Source organism: Talaromyces proteolyticus (genome assembly GCF_021365285.1).
Source record: "Talaromyces proteolyticus strain PMI_201 chromosome Unknown BGW36scaffold_3, whole genome shotgun sequence".
NCBI lineage: Eukaryota > Fungi > Ascomycota > Eurotiomycetes > Eurotiales > Trichocomaceae > Talaromyces > Talaromyces proteolyticus.
Window position 1 is genome coordinate 2398569 of NW_025764279.1, and position 21568 is coordinate 2420136.

At 48.2% G+C, this 21568-nt stretch overlaps 8 protein-coding genes across 8 annotated transcripts; 4 read left to right on the forward strand and 4 right to left on the reverse strand.

The window, feature by feature from the left end:
- Positions 1 to 1454: 1454 nt before the first annotated feature.
- On the forward strand, positions 1455 to 3617 carry BGW36DRAFT_116075 (uncharacterized protein). Its single transcript, XM_046209259.1, has 3 exons — positions 1455 to 1752; positions 1809 to 2619; positions 2673 to 3617. The coding sequence occupies exons 1-3, from the start codon at positions 1654 to 1656 to the stop codon at positions 3383 to 3385; spliced, it is 1623 nt and encodes a 540-aa protein (XP_046075763.1). The 5' UTR covers positions 1455 to 1653; the 3' UTR covers positions 3386 to 3617.
- A 1194-nt stretch (positions 3618 to 4811) lies between these two features.
- On the reverse strand, positions 4812 to 6230 carry BGW36DRAFT_116131 (SGNH hydrolase-type esterase domain-containing protein). The gene is made up of 4 exons (XM_046209260.1): positions 6009 to 6230; positions 5835 to 5956; positions 5368 to 5767; positions 4812 to 5308 (listed from the first exon to the last, which is right to left on the reverse strand). The coding sequence occupies exons 1-4, from the start codon at positions 6109 to 6111 to the stop codon at positions 5181 to 5183; spliced, it is 753 nt and encodes a 250-aa protein (XP_046075764.1). The 5' UTR covers positions 6112 to 6230; the 3' UTR covers positions 4812 to 5180.
- Positions 6231 to 6470: 240 nt separating this feature from the next.
- BGW36DRAFT_415064 (ankyrin repeat protein) lies at positions 6471 to 8879 on the forward strand. The gene is made up of 2 exons (XM_046219308.1): positions 6471 to 6774; positions 6845 to 8879. The coding sequence occupies exons 1-2, from the start codon at positions 6723 to 6725 to the stop codon at positions 8716 to 8718; spliced, it is 1926 nt and encodes a 641-aa protein (XP_046075765.1). The 5' UTR covers positions 6471 to 6722; the 3' UTR covers positions 8719 to 8879.
- Positions 8880 to 9042: 163 nt separating this feature from the next.
- BGW36DRAFT_336850 (kinase-like domain-containing protein) lies at positions 9043 to 11659 on the forward strand (the record flags this gene model as incomplete). The annotated part of the gene is made up of 6 exons (XM_046212980.1): positions 9043 to 9170; positions 9228 to 9510; positions 9554 to 9784; positions 9838 to 9884; positions 9929 to 10222; positions 10275 to 11659. The coding sequence occupies 6 exons, from the start codon at positions 9043 to 9045 to the stop codon at positions 11467 to 11469; spliced, it is 2178 nt and encodes a 725-aa protein (XP_046075766.1). The 3' UTR covers positions 11470 to 11659.
- A 2394-nt stretch (positions 11660 to 14053) lies between these two features.
- On the forward strand, positions 14054 to 15450 carry BGW36DRAFT_372776 (uncharacterized protein). Its single transcript, XM_046215513.1, has one exon. The coding sequence runs from the start codon at positions 14400 to 14402 to the stop codon at positions 15189 to 15191; it is 792 nt and encodes a 263-aa protein (XP_046075767.1). The 5' UTR covers positions 14054 to 14399; the 3' UTR covers positions 15192 to 15450.
- A 936-nt stretch (positions 15451 to 16386) lies between these two features.
- BGW36DRAFT_424669 (uncharacterized protein) lies at positions 16387 to 17337 on the reverse strand (the record flags this gene model as incomplete). Its single annotated transcript, XM_046220005.1, has 2 exons — positions 16387 to 16921; positions 17003 to 17337. The coding sequence occupies 2 exons, from the start codon at positions 17335 to 17337 to the stop codon at positions 16387 to 16389; spliced, it is 870 nt and encodes a 289-aa protein (XP_046075768.1).
- Positions 17338 to 17903: 566 nt separating this feature from the next.
- Positions 17904 to 19653, reverse strand: BGW36DRAFT_372778 (putative AP-2 adaptor complex subunit MU). The gene is made up of 3 exons (XM_046215514.1): positions 19247 to 19653; positions 18219 to 19191; positions 17904 to 18169 (listed from the first exon to the last, which is right to left on the reverse strand). The coding sequence occupies exons 1-3, from the start codon at positions 19581 to 19583 to the stop codon at positions 18163 to 18165; spliced, it is 1317 nt and encodes a 438-aa protein (XP_046075769.1). The 5' UTR covers positions 19584 to 19653; the 3' UTR covers positions 17904 to 18162.
- A 349-nt stretch (positions 19654 to 20002) lies between these two features.
- BGW36DRAFT_446031 (Golgin subfamily A member 7/ERF4 family-domain-containing protein) lies at positions 20003 to 21516 on the reverse strand (the record flags this gene model as incomplete). The annotated part of the gene is made up of 1 exon (XM_046221697.1): positions 20003 to 21516. A coding segment is annotated over one exon (1335 nt), but the record flags the coding sequence as incomplete, so codon positions are not given.
- Positions 21517 to 21568: the final 52 nt, after the last annotated feature.

Sequence of the window (21568 nt, forward strand, 5' to 3'; positions counted from 1 at the left end):
ATTAGAGTGACAATGGCGATTCGACCTTCCACCACCGCCTCTGTAGTCTCGGCGAGAACAGGCCATCAGCCTCATGCAACGGCTAGACTAGAAAGTATATGCGGACGCTCCGAATGCGTTCATTTGGTTCATACTATACAGCCTGTGTAGACGTCATGCTTTGCCCAGGCCTGAGTGGCTTGAGATCTGATATGCAATGCATCTGCTTCCAGGGAAAACCCTGGTGATTTTCGGTCATTTGATGTCAATGCAATGAATATAAACACATTTTCATCTATCTATAGTGACCGAAGTACAGAACCATTGCAGAAAACGAACGCGGGACTATAGGAATGCACTACGGCTCGCTACGACATGACCTAAGTTCCAGCTTCAAGTTCATTATTCGTTATTTGATAAACAATTATATTGGCCATCAGATCCTATTCTTAATAGGGCTAGTCATTCTCAAGTAGGGTTGACAAGTGCAAGCATCACGGGAACAGCGGGGGTACTCAAATAGTGCGCCACCGTCAGGACCTTCTGCCCCGTCGACAGTTTGGTCATGCTAAACTGACTGGATCTCAGCAAAAGCAAGTATAATTGGAATGCCCCGTTCGCCCGTTCTCGACTCGCTCAGGCCTTTGTATAGATATGGGGAAATACGAAGAAATTAAGGGTTATACCGTATAGCATATAAAACATTTCACCCATTAACGACCCAACTTGACGTTTTTGTTAGGATCCGCGGGGCTAAAAGAATGCGGAAGTCTCGCCAATATCAGCCACAGAGGCGACTATCACACTAGTTTCATCGTATCAACAAGACGATGACATCCCTCGCTTCGGATGTTGCATGTAGCTCGATGCACGACTGCATCGCCGACCAACCACATGAGCTTTCCTTAGCCCCGATCTCCATTACTCTTTTTCAATCACTCTACATCCTATTTTCATTCGAGCCCGTTCTGGTTTCACCGGTGGTATCCATCTGTGCTGCCACTGTCACACACCCTCAGACTAACTTAACCAAAGAAAGATCCTTGTCCACCGGATCACGGTCCTGGCCTTCCGAAAACTTTGAATTGCTCCTAGACTCGAGCTACCCCTGCACGCCCGAACATCGCTTAGCAGCTAGAACTAGTCTTTTAGTGTTCCTTCTACCTGGGTGGTAGCATTCACCGATCTATTTTGATGCAATTGTTTTGGGTTTTTGGAGTATGGGTCCCTTATCTCCACTGAAGTTTGGATCGTTCGAGCGGGTCCAGACTAGCCCGCACCGCAAGAGGGTATGCAGTGATGAATTGACTCTTGACAGATGCCGCGTCTATATCAAGCCCTTCCACCTCCTTTCAGATTCATAATTTCCTTCACAATCGTGGCTTACCTCTTAATCCTCCCTATCCCTATCAGACTTGCGGTTTACCTTATCCGCTTCAAGCTTGTTAATAGCCTAACTTACCCTTGTTGAGTTTTTACACGCACTATACCCTGTGCTCATTCCCCTTTATACTGCTCGTGAGCGTACTTCCTTGGCAATCTCATTTTCACATATATTGCTCTACTCTTGTGGCTAGTTTGAAATTGGGCGGCCGAATCTTCTGTTTCACTATTCAAGCAATTACCTAAACTTCTACCACCTCGCGACAGAACCAGCTCCCAACTCCGATCAAAATGGTTCAAAGACCATTTCCAGCCAGTGCCGAGATGAAGCCATCGCGCTCTAGTGCCTCGTTTTCGCAAGACTATAGACCTTTTGATACACCGACACCAGTACGTTTACCATATGATTGTCTGCATACATAAGATACCTTACTAACTTTTCCCAGGATTCAATAATATCAGGACATTTCGCTTCCCATTGGGCCATACTATACATGGATAAAAACAACTGTTTGAGAGAATCATCGAATCTTTCGTCAAGCGTCTTCTCTGATAAGGCGCGTGAGGAATTCATCATCGCCAGTGAGAAGAGTGAACGCAGAGATAATGCATCTCTGTTACCTTCTGCTTCTGCCTTCAACTTCAGCCATGTCAGCCACTCACGGCGTTCCGGTCGGGCCAAGCGCCGCAAAGGTATTCAAGAGGAATCACTCGTTGTTGAATACATGGAGCCAATGGAGGAGGAGACAGATCTTGTGCCTCTTGAGATTGGCGATACGAGAAAGGTGACGGCCTACTATGACAGTGCCTTCAAGCGAATGCAACAACTTAACTGTCGCATGCTCGCCAAGGGCTTCATTAAGCTCATTGAGCCTCGTAAGCAGGTCAAGCATCCTTACAACGGTGGAAAACCACCAGCAGGTTCCCCCCCAGGTACAAGAGGAGATCCTGAGAGGACGAAGCCTGACTGGTGGCCTCAAGGGGTGATGCACAGAGAACCAGATCATCTTAGAAAAGAACGTAAGTTTCAGATCATATCCATGCGAGTCCTTGAATTTATCTCACTATCATTAGTGCGATTGAGGCTGCTTGTCCATATCGTTCAAAACCTTTCGCCAATAGGAATTACTGCGGACAAGTTGCAAGAAATTGCAAATGACAACAGGCGTCAAATCAAACCCCCTGAGAAGATTGGAATCCTGGATGAGCTTTTCCGTGTTCGAAGATTGGAAGAACGCTATGAACGGAATGAAGTTGGTATGCGGGAAACCTTTACTTTGATTAAATATCTATATGCTCATTTGTGATAGATGCAAACGCGGTTATATTTGTGATTGACCATGAAGGAGCGAAAAACCGGGAACCAGATTCTGACGACGAAGAGGGTGAACTAACTCAACAAACTCCCAATGAATCCGATAATGAAACTCTTAGTGACCAGTCAAGAAGCCCTATCAACATGGTTACCGCCTCTCAGCAGATTTCACCAATAGATACTTCTTCAAGCTTCACCCTATCTCCAGACGCGAATTTTGGAGGCCAGGACCAATCGGTACATCACTTTCAGTCCTCTCAACCAGAGATGAATCATCCGACTATGATTAGCACCCCTATCTCAGCACCAATCCTTAGCCCCACCCCCAATCAGTACATGACACACTCAACTTTTGCCCCTCCAACCTCGCACGAGGCAATGCAACCTCTGACTGTCAGCCACCCACTACAGTCGCAAATGAGCACACAGACTACCTTTCCTGGATGGTCACCGGCTTTCCAACAAAATATGTTTGCGCCTGTGGAATACCCTGTGGCAAATCGCCAGATCCTTCCGCAGATGGCTTTTCCGGGATACACTGTTTGCCCGACCCCTCACACTCACACTATTTCATCTCATTCTGTTCCTGACCTTGAGCGTTCTCAAATGGATTTATTCAACATGGGGAGCATACCTTTTCGGTCCGGGTCCCTGAGCCATCCTAATGTCCTACCGCGTCCAGACAATGGCCGAGCTCCGTCACTGTGAGTTGTCAGGACAAACGCTACCACGATTTTATGATTGAAATGAGAACCCCCAGGACTTCAAAACAACATATCCAATGAGGGCGCTGGTGGATACCTGATTATTTGCTTAACATGAAAGAAATTTGGCTTCATGAATATACTTTTTGCGCCTAGCGGTCGATACTTCAACCCCAGTGAATATCAAAGGAGTTCAACACAACCTTACTTGCCTGAGTTATACATAAATTTATACATCCATACATCTTTCGATGTACATACATATTTTTTCTGTTCTATGATCGACCTCGACGGGTATATGATTCAATGAGCTCCAGTGATGAGAAGACAGCACCATCATATCAACACATTTTATTCCCAGATTTCTACTGTCATCCAATGGTGTTATGCGATTTAATGTTTTTCGTTGGTGCGCATCCTTATTTAGGGGTTTGCTTTATCGGCCTTATTCTGTTCTTGGTTTTAGTTTCATTCCTTCTTCTTGGTTCTCTGATTTATCTGCTTCGGCGCTTCAGTGATCGATCTCGTGATATTTCGGGGAATCAAAATAATAAAAAAGACTGGTGAAACAGTACAGTCACTTTGACGACGAGCAAACGACAAATTAACAACTACAACTTGATGATGATTTACGAAGAGTGATTTGTTCTGTACATGCGTCGATATTTTTGGCTTTGTTCTTTCTTTCAATTTTGGGCTACTAGTTAGGCTACTAGTTAGGCTACATAGGCGGCAGTTTACACAATAAAAGTTTATCAATTGATATTTAATTACAACCTCAAATATTTTTTCAACCTTTATCAATGGATCAGAATCAACTATTATCGCTGCACATCACCATAACATCCTCAAACAGCTTGTTAGAGGAGGTGATAGGACGGAGTCGCTATCGCACGAACACCACCATGTCTACATGAGTAGTGAGTGTCATATTTTGCTCGAGCTGGAAAAGGACGACTAATTAATTACAGGTATTTTCAAAGTAACGTGATCAATTGCTATCTGCTTGTTCCATTCTGTGGTCGTTCTTTAGTAGCTACTATATGTAAAAATCAAACATGACAAATTCTTGTAAATGACAAATCAACTGATCACAGAGATCCCGGAATCAGAAGTTATGGGCTCGGAGCAGTCGACCAAGGAATTATATTATTTCCGCAGTTGAAACTCAATATCCTGATTTCTATCGGGCCAGATCCTCTCATCCACATATACATTGTTAGGTCTGTCTCTCTGCCCGTGTGAAAATTGATCGACGCTTGTTCTCACAGCAACTCAGCTCAACTTGAAACCGATCCCCAGTTGGATTCTAAATTATCTAATGCGGCGAGAAAAGCCACTCTTGATCTTGAAACGCTGGCAGATGTTGTAGCTTGTTCTTCCTTTCTCAGGTGTGTTTATTTTACTATTGAGAAGAGGACCTTAGGGTAACAAAAAGCTCAGCCTGTTGAGCTGGCAACAATTCGCATCGCATCTTGTCTTGGGTTATTCAATATTCTGAGGACAAGCAACCAGCCCAAAACCCTAAAGGGCTTGCAATTGCCACCAACGCCGATGAAATACTTCTCGGTAATAGTATTCTCTTGCATTTTCTAGAGGTATTTATGTAATAACCAACGTAATTTCAGCCCGCGTTCTACGCGCTTTTTTAAAATGTCGCATTTGTATGTGTATTTGAACTGACGGGTTGGTGTCAGTGCCGGGGGTGAGGCGGGGTGCCTAGGCATCCAAAAATGTTGATTATGTTCAACATGAACTTCGGATTTTAGATCCTTCAATGTTCACAAGGTACTCATATCTTAAAGGGCGGTCCTCGCAGGGTCCCTTGTCGGGAGAGCAGACGGGTCTAGCTCCGGATAGACGACCTTGATTGCCTTCATGGTGTGCTGAAAGAGAATAGAATAAGCCGGACCAAGGAAATGAAGACCTATTAAGATTCATCAGCAAATTCTGTACTCATTTCAGGCGATATAACCGTGAACTCACCGTCGCTCAGATATTTACTGAGTTCATTACTAGCAGGAGACTCAGCCAGGCCATCTATTGGATCACCTTCTCTCCAACCTATCTCGGCCATAATCAAGTACCACAGGGGAACTGTGGGAACATTTAATTCTTTACCAAGCTCAATGGCAGCATCACAATATTCACGTGCTCGAAGGGTGGTACGATCGCATACCCAATCTACACCCACCACGTCTCGAATTTTTTCTATTTCGTCCATGAACTGATGGTGATTGAACGGGGCTGGTCCAACAAGAATCACTCTTGAACCGACCTGATGAGAAGCCCCTATCATCTTTCTCAGATTGTCCTTGTATCTTGCAAGAGGGACGTGGTCTTCGGTTTCAGGAACCACCGAGTCATTAGTTCCAAAGAAAACAACCTAACATTCGTCAAATTGAACATTTCAATGTCTAGCTGAGGAAATTTAGAAAAACTTTGTTTCATACGATGAGCTTGATTTTGGAGTTGATAGTTTCCTGTTGGATGATGCGATCGATTATGGCAGCGGCATGGTCAGACGTGTAACCCCCATAACCACGCTGAATCACGTCTAGTTTTCGGCAATACGCTAAAAACATTTTAGTATTTGATTAATGAGCCGCCGAGTGAGAACGAGTCACCATTTTGCATAGCCGATCCAAAGCAAAAGCCTTTCTCCTGGAGGTAAGCTAGTTGAGTGATCGAGTCCCCGAAGAGGATCACTTTATCGAATGCAAGAGACATTGGTGGAGAATGTGAAGTGATTTAAAATATTAACCGAAGTTTTGTGATCACCATAGACATCTTTGATGGGGATATTTAATGTTTGATCTCTAACTTCGTCTAGTCTCATATCCTACGTGGCCCTAGTTAACTAATTAGTTACCAATTAGTCATTCGTTAATAACAAATTAATCATATATTGCGAGTTGACAAAAGAAACATCTCAAGTAACAGGCTTGGATTCTATACATATGTATGGCCGATAAAATAGATTTCAATATAAGGTTCTCAAAAATAATGTCATCAAAATCATCTCGATTGCTGTGCTCAGCCTCCAGGCGGAGCAACGTCATAGCACTGGGGTCACACTCATGATGACTCATGCATTTCTTTCCCAGCACTGGGTACTTGCAGGAGACCAGAATAAATAAATTAAGAAGAGCCTAATTCTGGCTGTATTCAGTCGGCCTACCAGTTTTTATTCAATATTGCTTCGCTTCCTGTCGTGTCTGCTCCCCAGGAGAAAGCAGAAAGCTTATCGGATTGGAGGGGTAAGATCGGCGATAACGGATAAAGCACGCATAGAATTCACGATCCGCCCGCCGCACTTTTGTCATCCACGCTTGTACGCCATGGCGAGCAACGGGCCTCAGGCCGAGGACTTTCTGAAGAGGCCGCTCTATGGTGGGTACCTCTAGATCAGTATTATTTCATCTGTGATATCGCGTGAATGATCTAACCCTTTGGTTTATAGTATACGACCTCCCGGCAGACTTGCTGTCTACTTTGACCATTAAATCCAGCACTTCCCTCCCTCCCACCGGAACTGTCACTCCAGCTACATCGGAATCATCTGAAAAAGAGAATGGAATCCCGACCACGAACACATGCACCCTCTGTCAAATATCCTTCCAGAATGTGCAGGAGCACCGCGACCACGCGCGATCGGATCATCACCGATACAACATCAAAGCTCAACTGCGGGGCAACCGACCTTTGACAGAAACCGAGTTCACGAAAGCTATTGGCGACATCGATGAGTCGATATCAGGATCAGAAAGCTCTGAGTCGGACGAGGAGGAAGACGATCCTCGTTCCTCAGACTCCACATTGGTGGCATTGTTGAAAAAACAGGCGAAAATCTCTCAAGAGACGGCAGGGAGTGAGGAGTCGCACAAAAAGGCAGGCGCCGGAAGACAGCCTATTGTGTGGTTTTCCAGCTCAAAGCTCTCTCCAAACACATCTCTTGGAGTGTATAGAGCTCTTTTCACGAATGAGGAACAAGACGAAGTCGATCACATGACGGAATCATTGCGCAAGAAGCAACTCCAACCCATCAAGCGCGCAAATAATTCTGCACCTGCAGCTAGGTATAGCGGGCCCCATGTATTTATGTGCATGATCGGCGGTGGCCACTTTGCCGCCATGATTATAGCACTCGCTCCTGAGGTACAAAAGCGAGGGGGGGTTGAGGAAAGGCAGGCTAAGGTTATAGCGCATAAAACATTCCATCGTTACACGACGCGCAGAAAACAGGGTGGCTCACAATCAGCGAGCGATGCCTCCAGGGGCGCTGCACATTCGGCCGGGTCAGGCTTGCGAAGATACAACGAAGCTGCACTAGAAAAAGATATTCGTGATCTGCTGCGAGATTGGAAGGATATGATTGATACAGCCCAGCTTGTCTTTGTGCGTGCCACAGGAAACACAAATCGACGAACATTATTTGGCTCGTACGAAGGACAGGTTCTGAAGCATAATGATCCTCGAATGCGGAACTTTCCTTTCAGCACCCGCCGTGCGACACAGGCAGAGTTGATGAGGTGCTTCAAGGAGCTAACAAGAGTAAAGGTCAGCCAGATTGACGAGGCTGCCTTGGCTGCTGCCGAAGCCAAGCAGCGTGAGACAGTTTCGAAATCCCCGAAGCCCGCCTCACAGCCAAAGAAGCCGAAGTTGTCGGAAGAAGACGAGGCTGCAATGTTGCACACTTCCCAGATCCAGGCTCTTATCCGCCGCTCAAAGGCACCCGCTCTGCTGTCATACATCTCAAACAATACCATCTCCCCATCATTTAAATTCTTCCCTGCAGATTCGCTTCAAAACCATCACTCTCCTACCCCTCTTCACCTTGCTGCGAACTCCGACTCTCCTGCGCTTGTCACATCACTTTTAACAAAAGCAAGTTTTGATCCTACCATTCAGAATGGGGAGGGTAAAACGCCTTTTGACCTCGCCAGAGACCGAGATACGCGTGATGCCTTTCGGGTTGCCCGGTATGAACTAGGTGAATCCGCCTGGGACTGGGAGGCGGCCCACGTACCCTCTCCCATGGCTCGCGCAGAGGTTGACCGCCGCCAAGAGCAGGAGAGAGAGGATGCTGCAAAAGAAGAGGCGAGTCGTCGTCAGGCTGAAATGCAGCGGTTGAAGGCAGAAGAAGCTGCTAGTGCGGCGTCGGCTGAAAGTAAAAAGAATGCAGGTGGTCGCAAGCTGGCATCCTTGGAAAAGACTGCTGCAGAGAAAAGAGAAGATGAAATGCGAGGAATGACGCCTGAAATGAGGATGCGATTGGAAAGGGAGCGTCGAGCCCGGGCTGCGGAGGAGCGCATTCGGAAGATGCAAGGAAAGTGATACCTGCAGCTATTTTAGGTTTAAATATAACACCTCATGGGTATATCCTCTTGGCAAAGAGTTTTCCCAATTGTACCAGTTCACATCAATTGATATATAAATACATATGTAGATGCGTGTAGTCCTTGAATCTGAGTTGGCGGCAGTCGCCAATAGTTGACGCGTCGCACCTTCCGTTTGAGTGCCCAGTCGTGCCTTCCACAGGCAACAGAGGCTTCATCTGCGGGAATGTCCTCTACAGCCTTCTTTACAAGCCTTTGTTGAGTGCAATCCCCAAAGATACTTCGTGAGGTGACTAAATATGCTTATATCATCATGCTGCCAATGTCTCAAGACCCTCTGACTTGCATCGGAACGATATACCGTTGGGATCCAAGAACACGCAAGGCTACAGATCCTCGACACGTCTCTGCCTACCATCCGTTGTATATCGGTCGAGATCAGAGAAAAAGGTGCGGTGCGATTATTCGATTATCAGCTGCATTGCTGAGAAGAGCTTCTGCGTCTAGTGATTACATCTTTAATGACACCCGAGTATCAGGGCGACATATTCGTATCTACACCATTGTCTACGATTTCGACAATCCTTTGGACATCGCTCCTTTGGTCTATGCCCAGGATCTCTCGTTGAACGGCACATTCTGGAATGGCCAGAAGATCGAGAGACATGGAGATGCATTCCTCCTTAGCGATGGAGATCTTTTGCGCCTGTCGCCAGAAAGTTACCTCGAGTTCCGTTGTGACTATCAAGTTGACAAGCCCCTGACCCCTGTTCAGCGAGAAGAAGCAAATGTTGTTCTCCCTCTCCGCTTTGTGGACGTTACTAACTAGTTAGTGTTTTGTGGCCGAATATCTGATCACAAATCGTCTGTTAGGAGAAGGTAGTTTTGGTAGGGTTCATATGGCAGTTAATAGAAAAACTGCCAGCCAAGTCGCCTGCAAAGTCGTGGATCTCAGAACCGTGAAGAAAGCCGTTGAGAAGAGGACGAATGATGGAGAGTGGAAAGGCACGAGCCTTCTAGAACTTCAGAAGCGTGAGGTTTCAATCCTTGAAAGGCTGTCTCATGTATGAAACCTCCTATATCGTTCCTCTGGCTACGTCTAATCTAATACGGCCAGCCTAACATAATTGGGATCGAAAAAGTAATCCATACGGATAATACAATGTCAGTATGCACTATAGTTATACTGATCGTACTGACATATATAGATTTATGTTCGAGGATCTCATTACAGCCGGCGACCTCTTCACCTTTGTTGAATCTGTGGGTGGGAATATTGCGGACTTTGACGCAGCTTCTATCATGCGACAAATTCTGATTGCACTGGATTACCTGCACGACAACAATATCGTCCATCGCGATCTCAAACCCGAAAACATCTTGATGACCACTCACGGAAACGGGCGTCGGGTAGTTCTGGCAGACTTTGGCTGCGCACAGATTATTCAATCAAAAAGCAAGCGCATGTCCACTGTGGTCGGGACTTGGGATTATACTGCTCCGTAAGTAATATTCTAGACTCTGATACCATGGTGCATATTTAAAATCGTTTAGGGAAGTATATAAAGAGTCCATGATGCAAGGATACACCAAATCAGTCGACCTCTGGTCTGTCGGCTGCATAGCAGTTGTCTTGTTGATCGGGGCGCCTCCATTCCCTTTCTCGTCGTCCGGTCTGATCGAAGGTAGTGAGCCAGGCGATATGAATGGGGTGTTTAATAACACGCGGTGGAACGAGGCTAGTGCACTGGCGCAAAATTTTGTTCTCTCGCTACTTGTTCTAGACGAGAAAAAGAGACTGACTACGAAGGAGGCTCTTCGGCATTACTGGTTCGAAAACATGGAGTATAAGTCGAGGTTGGAAGTTGAATACCAAGCTGCTATTCGGAACTGGAGTCCTCGTTGTAAATCGTCTCTGATTGTGAAACAGGAGGTGGAGCAGGAGTTGCTTTGTTTAGGATCACAAGAGTCGGTCATATATTTGGGGACAAGCTTCGTTACAGAGGTGAAAGATTCATGTTCGGGAAATGAATGCAATCTCGACTCCGTTGACACATCGAGCGCTATTATGCCTGTAAGAAAAGAAATGTCAGCATATGGAAAGAAACCGGTAGGGTCACTTGGGTTGCAGAATTCGGCTATTTACATGGGATCGAATGTCGTTTCCGATGGATTTCCTTTGAAAAAGGCACGATCAGTGCGCGGGAAAGACCCTGCACAATCATTTTCAGATGGAGGTGGTGCAAACATCGATTACCCAGCCTCAGTGTGCTCCAAATTGCTAAAAGAAAGTGATTTTACAGCCGGGAAATCCGCCACTTGCCAAAGATCTACACAGGGACGTACAAGCGTAAACCACCCTAGTGTTAGCCCTCGATTGGCAGACCATCGCCTACGTCGCCCTCTCAGCTTACAAGCTTGGAGTGCCTTAGCTGAAAGGTCTCATTCAAATTGTGTCCAGTTGTTCAACCAAGGTGAGAGATATCAGGCTTTAGGCATGGAAGAGGCAAAGTCAAGAGTGAAGCAAGGAGTTTTGGTAGGGTATTCACACACAAACAATGACGGCGACGTATCGAAGGCTGAGCCCTTGCTGGTCCACATCTCCGGTGCTGAAAAACAAGTTAGTAACGCTCTTGTATCCTGGTCGACCCAGTCAGAGGAAGGAGGCGAAGTATACGAAGAAGTGGAGCACAAGCTCACTGGGAAGACGCAGCGAGTGCTGTATGGGGAGAGACAGCGGGGTTACTAAGAAATGGTAACGCCCTGTGGGGATGAATACAGGAGGGAGAGATGAAATATAGGGCGATATAGACTATTGATAGAGGTCAATTCATGGCTTGCCATTTGACCAGTTCGTGAACTAGGTCTGGGGATCGGGACGATCATTACAATCAAGGCCCTGGGTCTGAAACAGTGACAACAGTATTAATTAAGGGCAGTAGTTAGTAAACTTGCTGTTTTAAATGATACCAATATTGCCATACATTACTAGTGAAGAACCCCATCTAGCAGACAGAAAGGGAGTTTCCGAACTTAACCGGTAATAATCAGCAGCCAACACATGTACAGGTACACAACACAATAAACCTAGTCCGCCAACTTCAAATCTAGAATATACAGTTTACTTGGTGAACCCTTCCCAAACAGGCAATTTAACTGTCCTATATCAGTTAGGATAACAAAGTCGGATTGGTACGTGGTAGGAAGTTGGTAAGCAAGGGCGTATATCCACTTATTGAGATGTATCACCTTGCATGATTATTACTTGCATATAAACGGGCTACTACGACGGATGGGGTAAGATTTGCCCGATAAGACCCTGTTTTCCTCCTATCGATTTCAATAACTCCTATCAAATGATCGGGATGGTTCGTCGGAAGGTTCGGTGTTTGTTTATTTTCCTATCGATTGTGCGCCGACCCAGCCGCGCTGTGGCATGTACATGTACATAATGCACTGCACTGCGCTGCAACTACCACGGGTTGTTGGCGTACATCCGCTGCAGAGAAGACTGACATGGTTCTTTGTACCCGTCAACCACACAGTACGGGTATACGGATGTTATCAGTCAAGTACGGGCTAGTAAACAAAATTGATTCGGTTCAATATGTTTCTCAAATTCAAGAAATATAATCTAGGAACCTGTCCTAGAACATCGCGAGTCAGGATGAAGTCTATCAAGGGTTGTCGCGGTAACACTCTTCTCCCCCTTGATAATCTGCGAACACCACGAGTGACCGGGCAATACAACTCGACAGTCGTGCTGCTTCCTGCCGAGCCCACGATCACCGAGTCAGACCTCAGGGCACACGATCACGGCCACGGTCACCCCTTGCTGGGCTAGCTAGCAGATCCAGAGGGCCACCTAAACAGGACATCTCGAGCGACCTCGTAGGGCTCGTCTCGAGATTAGGTTCAGGTGGCGTCTGGAGTGCATGTCCTAGCACATCTGGATTCGGAAAGATAGGGTTAAGGCATCGTGCAAAGTTCTCGGACGTGGCTGGAGACCCTTGCTTTTTCTCCCGAGAAGGAGGGGAGGTAAAGAGAAGGGATAGAGTGTTGCCATAGCAAGAGACTGGTTGCAGGGTAGTTCAGGCCACAGTACAGACTGCAGGGCGAGCAGGCGGCACAATGCGATGCAATGCAGAGCGGCTGTCCTGCACACATGTTCTTGACAGCAGCCACCTGCCGGTATGCGCATATGCGCGATGTTCTAGTACATCACCAGCCACCACAGAATATTCAGCCATCAACAGTCGACTAGTCAGCTTTGATGTGAGATGGAATTAGCATCACTACGATTCACAATATTACGATTTACCCTAACTTGCCAACCTGGTTAACCCTTTAGACATAGGATAGCGACCTGATAGAGCCCACAAGGAGTGCCAAATCAAGAAATCATCACGGACGTAGGAAGATGAGGGCGCAGTCTAGGAGGGCCGATAAACCATATCGGCTAGCCTGTAGTCTGTAAGACCTAGGTATCGCATGATATCATCGCGGCTGATCGTCTGGAGTGTACGCGCTAGTAATGAGGATAATGGTTTTAATTTCTTTTAGGCTTTGGTGTTGTGTTCCTCTGCTGTCCGGATGATGTCGGAAGGTACAGAGACTGAGATGCGCATAGGCTAGAGCAGACAGTAGCAAAAGAAGGGAAGAGGGGGAGCAAGGAGCCTGAGCACACCCTACTTTCACTACTTTACTCACTACCAGTGCTAAGTAGGAACTGCCATCAATCAGTAGACAGTCGAATCAGCGCCGCACGTGCCGAGAGGCCTGAGGCAGGCGGGCCCACGGCCTTGCTGCCTGGATGGTCAGGCCAGTCAGGCTGGTCAGCCGACGTCATCTGGCGGGCTGTGATTGGCCGACGCGGCTACGCGTTTTTGACGCGCTTTGACGCGGTACAGCAGTAGCCAGTCACTCCAACTGGCAGTGTGTCGCCAGTCTGCTGATTAGCAGTCTACCAGCAGTATTATCATATAAAATAGAAGTTGAGTATGACAAGATGACTGCGCTGCCAAGGTCGAGCGCTTAGAGTGATGGTGGTGTTGGTGGTGGTGGAGGAGTGACGCAAGGGCAGCAGGAGGGTTCGCAGGAGAATTGATGACTTGCATCAGCTTCTTTCTCCGACGTTGCCAGGGCGATTCCTTGCGAGTCTTGATATTAACAAAAAGATGGTTGAAATTAATATTAATAGGAATAGGAATAGGACTAGAACTAGCAATGGTAATAATGGTAATAATAGTACAATACCGTTTTGTACATCGTGACACCGGGCCCACCCGGTGTCAGACTAGGAGCAGGCACTAAGTACTTTTCAACGCTCCGCCCACAGTCCGAATTCTGACAATTACTTGGCCGCCGCCGTTCCCTTTTCCACCGCCCCGGGCCCCGTCGTCTCTGCGACTCTTTCTCTACTCTTCACACTCGCAACATCCAGCATCCGACACCCACACCACGTCGCATGCTTTCGCAACTACGTCTAGCTCTATCGCTCGTCCTCGCTCCGTCGCGCAGTCCAAAATTATTCTCGATACTGCGCGCTTGAACCCCCAAACCGCCCCGGCGCATACGGCCTGCTCCCAGCCTCCGTTTTGTCAGGATCGCTGAGGACGGCCTGCCTCGCCAAAACACCACTCTACCTACCAGAATACTACCAAACGAACCGTCGCCAACATGCTGATGCAATCGGCTCTCTCCTGCGACAGCAGGAAATTCCTACACCAGCCCATCTACCGCGCGCTCTCGCCGACTCCTCCCCCGTCCAGCGATGGCATCGGCGGCAGCCTGATCGGCGTCAGTCGCAAGCTACAGAACCTGTTAAACGTATCGCCGGCGCCTCAGTCGACTCCTCTGCGACGCTCTCTGCGTCTTGCCAGTCCCTTCCATCTCGATGAACCGAAACCCGCCAAACTGCCGCCGCGCAAACCTGCCAAGTCGGCCACTCCGCGACCCAAGACTCCTTCTTCGCCTCCGCGCACTCGCACCAAACGCAGCCGCAGTGTATACGAAGATGATCACAGTGACAGCAAAATGGAGCATCGATCGCGCCGCTCGTGCGATCGCTTCTCCACCCCCAAACGCCAGAAGCGCTTCCCCTACAACATGCCGCTGGGGCTCGGCATCGCCGATTTCGAATCTCTCGACGGGGGTAATCCTAGAAACATACCATTTCGCGTGGCTCCGCAAGACGACGAAGCTCTTCCAGACGTGGTCTTGCCGTCGATTGAAATAGAAGATACCGAAAAAACTGCGTGGACCGCGGAAGACGACCAGAAGTTGGTCTCCGTGGTGCTCGAGAAACTCAAACTATCACAACGCGAGTGGGAAGAATGTGCGCAACGCTTGGGCAAGGACAATGCCAGCGTGGGCAAGCGGTGGCAGGCTCTAGTGGGAGAAGGCAACGTAGGCCTTCGCCGCGGGTCCGGGCCGTTTGTACGCGGGCGGCTGCATGGGTGTTTTGATTGATTTTTATTATATTCTCTTATCTTCCGACGGGCCGCCTGGCTCTGCCGTCTCATATTTGTTTCATTTGTCATGCATATCTTGCGGAGTTTTGCAGTACAGGAGGAGGGCTTTGTTTCTGGAGATACCCCGGGAGGTGTTTAATCCGATACCTTTTTTTTTTTTATTATCATGTTATTATTTGTTTTTAATATTCGGCTGTACTCTACTTCTATCTACACTCATACATACACTCTATCATCAATCCACGAATCATTATTCCATCGGGACCCGAGTTAATATAATGATGCTCCACTGCGTGTCCGCCCCGACCCGGCCGCGTCCCGTCCGTCCATGACACGCTGGTGGATCTAATCGCTTATTCTCCCTCCTTTAATCTGATGCGTATTATTATTGTAGTGATTTTCATTATTATTCTTTGTTCTTTTCTTCTTTTTCTTCCTCGTTATTATTGTCTTGATTATTGACTGTGTTGATGGCAATGCACGCCATACTGCAATGCAATGCAATGCAAAGCTGATCATCGCGATGGACCCCCACGTGTCTCCTCCTATCTCTTAGCCTCTTGGTATCGTCTTGGTGTTATATCAATAGCAGAGCGTAGTATAGACATTACGTGTGTCACCTGAGGCCTCCTGAGTCAAGGCCTCAAACTAACCAGCCGCGAGCAGACTAGAGTGCTATAGCCCCCCTGCAATAGAGAAAACGGCGCCTAGTAACTAAACCTACTGGTAATACGAATAGCACTTGACATATGGATTCTTATTAATGATTAATGATTAATGGCTGCTTGGCAGTACATAATAATAACACACAGATACACATCGTACGTTACGATCGAGGAGCACCTGATCCATGCTCTGTTATCTGCTTCGATCGCGCGCGGGGGCGGCGGCCCTCCTATAGCGACAGTGGTGGAAAGCCGGGGTGATCGTGATCCGAGATAACCCAAACGCACGGTCCCAACTGCATATGTAGCTTTGACCGCTTCAAATGTTATCTCTCAGAATTACTTAGGAAAAACTTGCAAAGGTATATTATCATTACCATCTTTATCAGAATTTTCTCTAAATATGGCAGTCGCCAGAAGATAATTCAATGTTGGGCAAGGCCAGTTGATTGTACATGTGTAAACCCTCAGGCTATATAGTATTGAACATAGTCATCACAACCCAATTGATAGAACCACTACAACCCGTCATCTCGTATACGTTTCAATCGGAAGTTCGTGCGTGCCATTCTCATGTAATTCTCTGATGCCAAGGTCTGATGGTACCTCATGGAGAGCCACCGAGTCCACTTCGTTTTTCTGTGGGTTTTCGCCATTGAGACCATCATCCACGGTGTACTGCCTATTCTTTCTGCGTCGTAGAAAGAAAACCCCCGCACCTGCTGCTATCATTATAGCTGCCGCCGCAACTCCCACGCTTATCCCCGCGATGGCGCCGTGTGAAAGGTCGCTAATTGCTGCTGTCTGGGTAGACTGGGCCGTGGTTTGAGCAGTTTGAGCATGTTGAGTAGGCTGAGAAGGTTGAGTAGTAGTCGCCGTCTCTGTCGGAAACAGCCAGCCATTCACCTGCACGCCCACCACGAAGCTCGCAGCATGTATTGTCGACGACGTGGTAATCCACGACGAGTCTTGCGTTGCATACGCAATAACCTGGCTCGCACTCAGCGGCGACATGCATTCGTCACCCACGCCGCCATCGAGGAACTCGAAGAAGCTATATCCACTGCCCAGACATATTCAGTATCGTGCTAGAATATACAAAATGATCGAGTGCGGTAGGTACCTCGGACAACACCCTACCAACGTACTCCCACGCTGATTCACGCTTGTCTTCGCCGTTGTATACGCTGACGGACACACGATCGGTCCAATACTGTACTTCGTCGCTGTGGTGTTGATATTCGGGGTCTTGTTCTCATCCCACCAAGTCGTTACCTCTGGCGGCTGGCATTCCAGACCCGGTTGCACGTATAATCCGTACCCGGGGTCCCAGGCGGCGATGGTCGGGGGCGTTTCCATCCAGAAAGAGGACTCGCAGCCGACAGAGGAGGGGAAGGCAGTTGTTAGAGGGAACCAGGACGTTGTGGTTCCATTGTGTATTTCAGGAGGATGGGTGGGCGTAGGTGTGGCTGTTGCCATTCTCGCTGATCTCATGAGCCTTGAAGGTGAGGTCGGATGCTATGTAGCCTGTTAGTTTTGCCATTCGGTTGTATACTTCGGTATTAGACATACAGGCTACTGATAATATCATATCACCAGTTCAAACTGCAGCCGTAAATGATTAAAGGAGATTGAATAAATCATCATTCAGCTTCGAATAGGAACCTGCACGACTGCTCAAGCATGTAGAGCTGCCAGGCCACAGCCCCCAAAACATCGAGAGGCCGCTATGGCCAGCCAATGGTTTTCTATCCTGAAGGCTACCGGTCTCGGCCATTCCTTAGTGCCTTTCCTGACAGCTAGCCGAATTATTCGATTGAAGTTTCACGTGGTTCAGGAGCAGGTTCTACAGTTGTTGTGTGTGCAGACCCAGGGAATCCCAGGAGAATCACCAAGGTTAGTTATTATAAGTGGGCATCAACCACGGCACAGATTGATGCGAAGGATGTAAAGATGATGATAATGATGGTAGTTGACAAACCGTGATCTGCGCAGATCAGCGGGCGCCATCTGTCTCAGCCTGACTTTGGCGAAGATGCAGAAACCAGCTATGCCAACGTGCCTAAATTATATCAAATTAAATTCTGTAGGGGTTTCAACCTTGAATTAACGCATAGAAAAAAAGTAGGTTGGGCTCAGCCGTTCAAGTAAAGAATATATATATTGAATAAAAGGGTATGCCTCACAACTTGAATACACAATGCAGACAGACCCGGCCCGTACTCCATAACGCTCGTGACAGCAGAAACAAAATAACCATGTTCTTCAAATGTCCTTGTGTTAAAGTGTGCAAGTGTTGGCCGATCAGAACCTGCCTCAGTCAGTACCACTCAAGCCATCATCAATATACTGGAACATACCTGATCTCATAACTCCCCGCCCGAGTCATATATCGCACCCACTTGACACTACTGTAATTGTTCTTCTCAAACACCTTCAAATACCTCACAAGCAGCCCGCTGCTCGTAAACATCAACAGATTAAACGACAAGCTCAGCGGCGGCCGACTCCATGCCTTTTGATGCGTCATGCTGGTAAGGGTCGCCTCTGCTGTGAGCACGTACTCGCTCTGTCCCGTGAACCGTGCAATCTTCCATACAATGTTGTTATGTTCCGGCTCATACTTTGCCTTCCCCTGCGTCGTGCGCTCCGTGATCTTGGCCGTGTTGAGCGGCGTGGGGATGCGCACTACCACATTAGTAGCAAACAGCTTCGGCCCGTAGTTGGCCTTGATCGCGACGCTGTATTCAACTTTGGTCGTACCGATTTCGCGCACAATCGGATGCACCTTGAATGGCAGGTTGACGTTTTCGGTCGCCCGGTACCGCATGAGCTCGAATTCGCCGTCTGGGGGCACAAACGAGATGGTGCGGTCGGCGTCGAACCGGCCTAGCTTGACACACTGGTGGAATTGGCAGTCTTCTAACGTGACCGATCCGGCTGCTGCACGGGTGGCTCTTGTCCGGCCATCCCGGTTTCCTGACGGACCCGACTCGTCTCCGTCTAAAAGTAATCGGTCGTTCAATCCGAATTTGCATTCGGGGGTCCCCGAAAGGTATGCTCGCATGATAATCTGTCCGTTGACATCCGCCCGCAGCACCGTCCCGGTGGCGGACATGAGTAGGTTCACGTCCTCGATAACGTCTACAAAGGCTTCGTTCTTCCTGTATTTGACATCTGCCCGTCGCCACGAGAGCGCGCCCGTTGCTTGCATGGTAATTCTGCTTGAGTCGGAGGGTGAATTCGCAATTGCTGATTTGACGCCTTCGGTGGTAATGTACATTTTGAGGGTATCGGTTTCTGTGTTTTGCGGATAGCCAAAGTCGAGAATTTCTGCTCCATGTTAGATTAATACAAAATGGACAAAATGGAAAAAAGGAGACTATACCATCCAACAGCTCATAAACTAACACAAAGTTATTCTTAACAGCCTCCTCGTCAAACTTGCCAAAATACCCCTTTCCCAGCAGTATCAGCCGATACAGAAACTCGAAGACGAGGGCCGCATTGGCATTGCTTTTGGTGATCACGACCAGGTAGATATTCTCGTGTTTGACATGGCTAAATGTTGTCGATCCAAGAGTCAAGATGGGCGATCGTACCTGCGGATTCGAGATGACTTGGATGCGGAAGATATCTGCAAGGCGTGGACGACAGTCGTTGCGAAAGGCGCGGAAGATCAGGTTCTCGCCTTTCTGGTTGAAGACCAGGATTCCGGAGATCATGGTGACAGCCTGGAGGTTGATCGTCGATCGGGGTCGGATTGAGAGCACAGCTGTGTCTTCTTCAGGTATGAATATGATCATTAATGTAATGTACAGGGTCGGCATAGACAATCAGGCAGTGGAGACCTGTGCTGTCCCCTCGGCCTATCAGCATCCCCGCACAACGCACTGTAAACTAGGTACAACAACTGCTAACAATACATTTGATACATCACTTGATGTAGAAGGCTATTATTATTAATACGTAGATGGCAATAATCCATGTCCATCGATAAATACTATTCAGTACAGTGAGTGCTATGTCTATTCAGTGCAGACTATGTATAAGCAGCTGGTATAGACATATTAGGTACAGCCTCAGTATATAACAACTTCTGAGGGTGATAAGAGGAGGTCTATCCAGACTAAGGGCCAGAAGGCGGGACTAATGATTACAAAAGGTATTGCCAAAGTCATTATGGTATCAGAATAATCCGGACGTCGTGGTCAGGTGCGAATAAAATCAAGTAGAACGCTCAGTTGCCGCAGGGAAATGGGAACATGCATATCGAGAATATAGTCAAGAAGTGAAAAGGACCGAAGCAGGTCTCCTCGCTTGTCATCGTTCGTGGGTCTCAGGAGCAGGAATCCGGCTGGTTGGTCCGGTATTTGGCCGCGTGCCAGCTGCAGAATGGGCCTCACTATTGACGGGGCCGACTTTGGGGTCTGGGATCTGGATATCCAGCGTCATGTATGCTGTCCGACGAAGACTCCATATTCGCACGTTTTCCTTGGATCCGACTTCACGATTCCACTTGTCGAGCCAATCTTCTACCCGGCGTAAATGAGCTTTAATTCCGGGGAACCCCAGATCATCCCATACCCAGCCCGTGACAAGCCCCATAGCGCTGTCGAACCAGCTGCGTAACGAGAACGGGTCAAATGCCTTTACCAGCTCACTGTTGACTTTGGCTATTATGCGACGGAATTCCTGCTCAGAGACCAGCGGGTCGAGGATTTCGGGGTATAGGTTGGAGAATGTCGGAGCAAGGTCACCTTTGACCATCCAATCGCGACGAATGCGAATAATCCGCGTTGTTGTGAACTCCTCTGAGTGCAAAGGCACATGCGGGTTCATGTGTGGATAGCAGGGATGCGCAGGTCCCCAAGCTAGTTCTTCTGCCACTTCTGCCTCTCCGTCTCCACCAGCATTCGGGTTTCCGCCAGACGGATAGGATGCATAGGTCGAATTTCGGAGAGACGAGTTTGACTGGACATGGCGAGGGGGATGCGTGATGCCATCGTCTGGTCGGAGCTTGCCTGATCCATTTTCCTGGTCTTCTGTGTTCTCGGGCATTGCGGCGAACTCTAAGCCTTCGAGTTGCTCACTACGGCGGCGACTCCGTGGTAGTGCAATGCTCGTGCGGCCGCTTTCAGATTCTGCAGCGCTACGTTCGACAGAAAGGCTGTTTGGTGAAGGGGTTAAACGACTGCGGCGTTGTTCGGGGATTGACAGTAGTGGATAGACGTCGCGGCCGGCTCCTGCAAAACTCAAGTCTTCGTCGGACTGCTGGGCTAGACTCGGCGTGACGACAGTTGTACGTGGGACGTGATTGATTGGATTCCACAAACGAGAGCCGGATGGCAAGCGATTGACCTTGACGTCTATCGGCTTCGGCTGGTTACTGTTGTTGCGAAAGGATGAAAAAAGAAGGCGACCTCGGGACGGGGTTCTTCGATGGCTGCGGACATGGGTTTCTGGGGGGTGATGCAGCGGCGGGGGCACAGCAATGTGAGGAGTCGTGGGGAGAGCACCGATGGCTATTGACTGAAAGTCGCCTTCGTCAGGGCGCTGGTGATGGTCTTTCGCCGCCAGCGGTGATAGGTTGTGAGAAAACTGGTGGCCGGCGGAAGAAGCCGTGTTTGGAGACCGGAAGAAAACGCGCGGACTGCGAGGAGGCTGATTATTCCCCTCTGAGAGAAAGACCGCAGCGTCCCAGGGCAGG

Excerpts from the sequence above, each read along its gene's own strand:
- BGW36DRAFT_116075 (XM_046209259.1), top strand. The coding sequence starts at position 1,654 with ATGGTTCAAAGACCATTTCCAGCCAGTGCCGAGATGAAGCCATCGCGC. Across the intron at positions 1,753-1,808 it reads CTTTTGATACACCGACACCA|GATTCAATAATATCAGGACA; the intron begins GTACGTTTACCA and ends AACTTTTCCCAG. Across the intron at positions 2,620-2,672 it reads CTATGAACGGAATGAAGTTG|ATGCAAACGCGGTTATATTT; the intron begins GTATGCGGGAAA and ends CATTTGTGATAG.
- BGW36DRAFT_116131 (XM_046209260.1), bottom strand. The coding sequence starts at position 6,111 with ATGTCTCTTGCATTCGATAAAGTGATCCTCTTCGGGGACTCGATCACT. Across the intron at positions 5,768-5,834 it reads ACTCCAAAATCAAGCTCATC|GTTGTTTTCTTTGGAACTAA; the intron begins GTATGAAACAAA and ends GACGAATGTTAG. Across the intron at positions 5,309-5,367 it reads CAGTAAATATCTGAGCGACG|GTCTTCATTTCCTTGGTCCG; the intron begins GTGAGTTCACGG and ends GAATCTTAATAG.
- BGW36DRAFT_415064 (XM_046219308.1), top strand. The coding sequence starts at position 6,723 with ATGGCGAGCAACGGGCCTCAGGCCGAGGACTTTCTGAAGAGGCCGCTC. Across the intron at positions 6,775-6,844 it reads TCTGAAGAGGCCGCTCTATG|TATACGACCTCCCGGCAGAC; the intron begins GTGGGTACCTCT and ends TTTGGTTTATAG.
- BGW36DRAFT_372776 (XM_046215513.1), top strand. The coding sequence starts at position 14,400 with ATGCTGATGCAATCGGCTCTCTCCTGCGACAGCAGGAAATTCCTACAC.
- BGW36DRAFT_372778 (XM_046215514.1), bottom strand. The coding sequence starts at position 19,583 with ATGATCTCCGGAATCCTGGTCTTCAACCAGAAAGGCGAGAACCTGATC. Across the intron at positions 19,192-19,246 it reads AGTTTATGAGCTGTTGGATG|AAATTCTCGACTTTGGCTAT; the intron begins GTATAGTCTCCT and ends AACATGGAGCAG.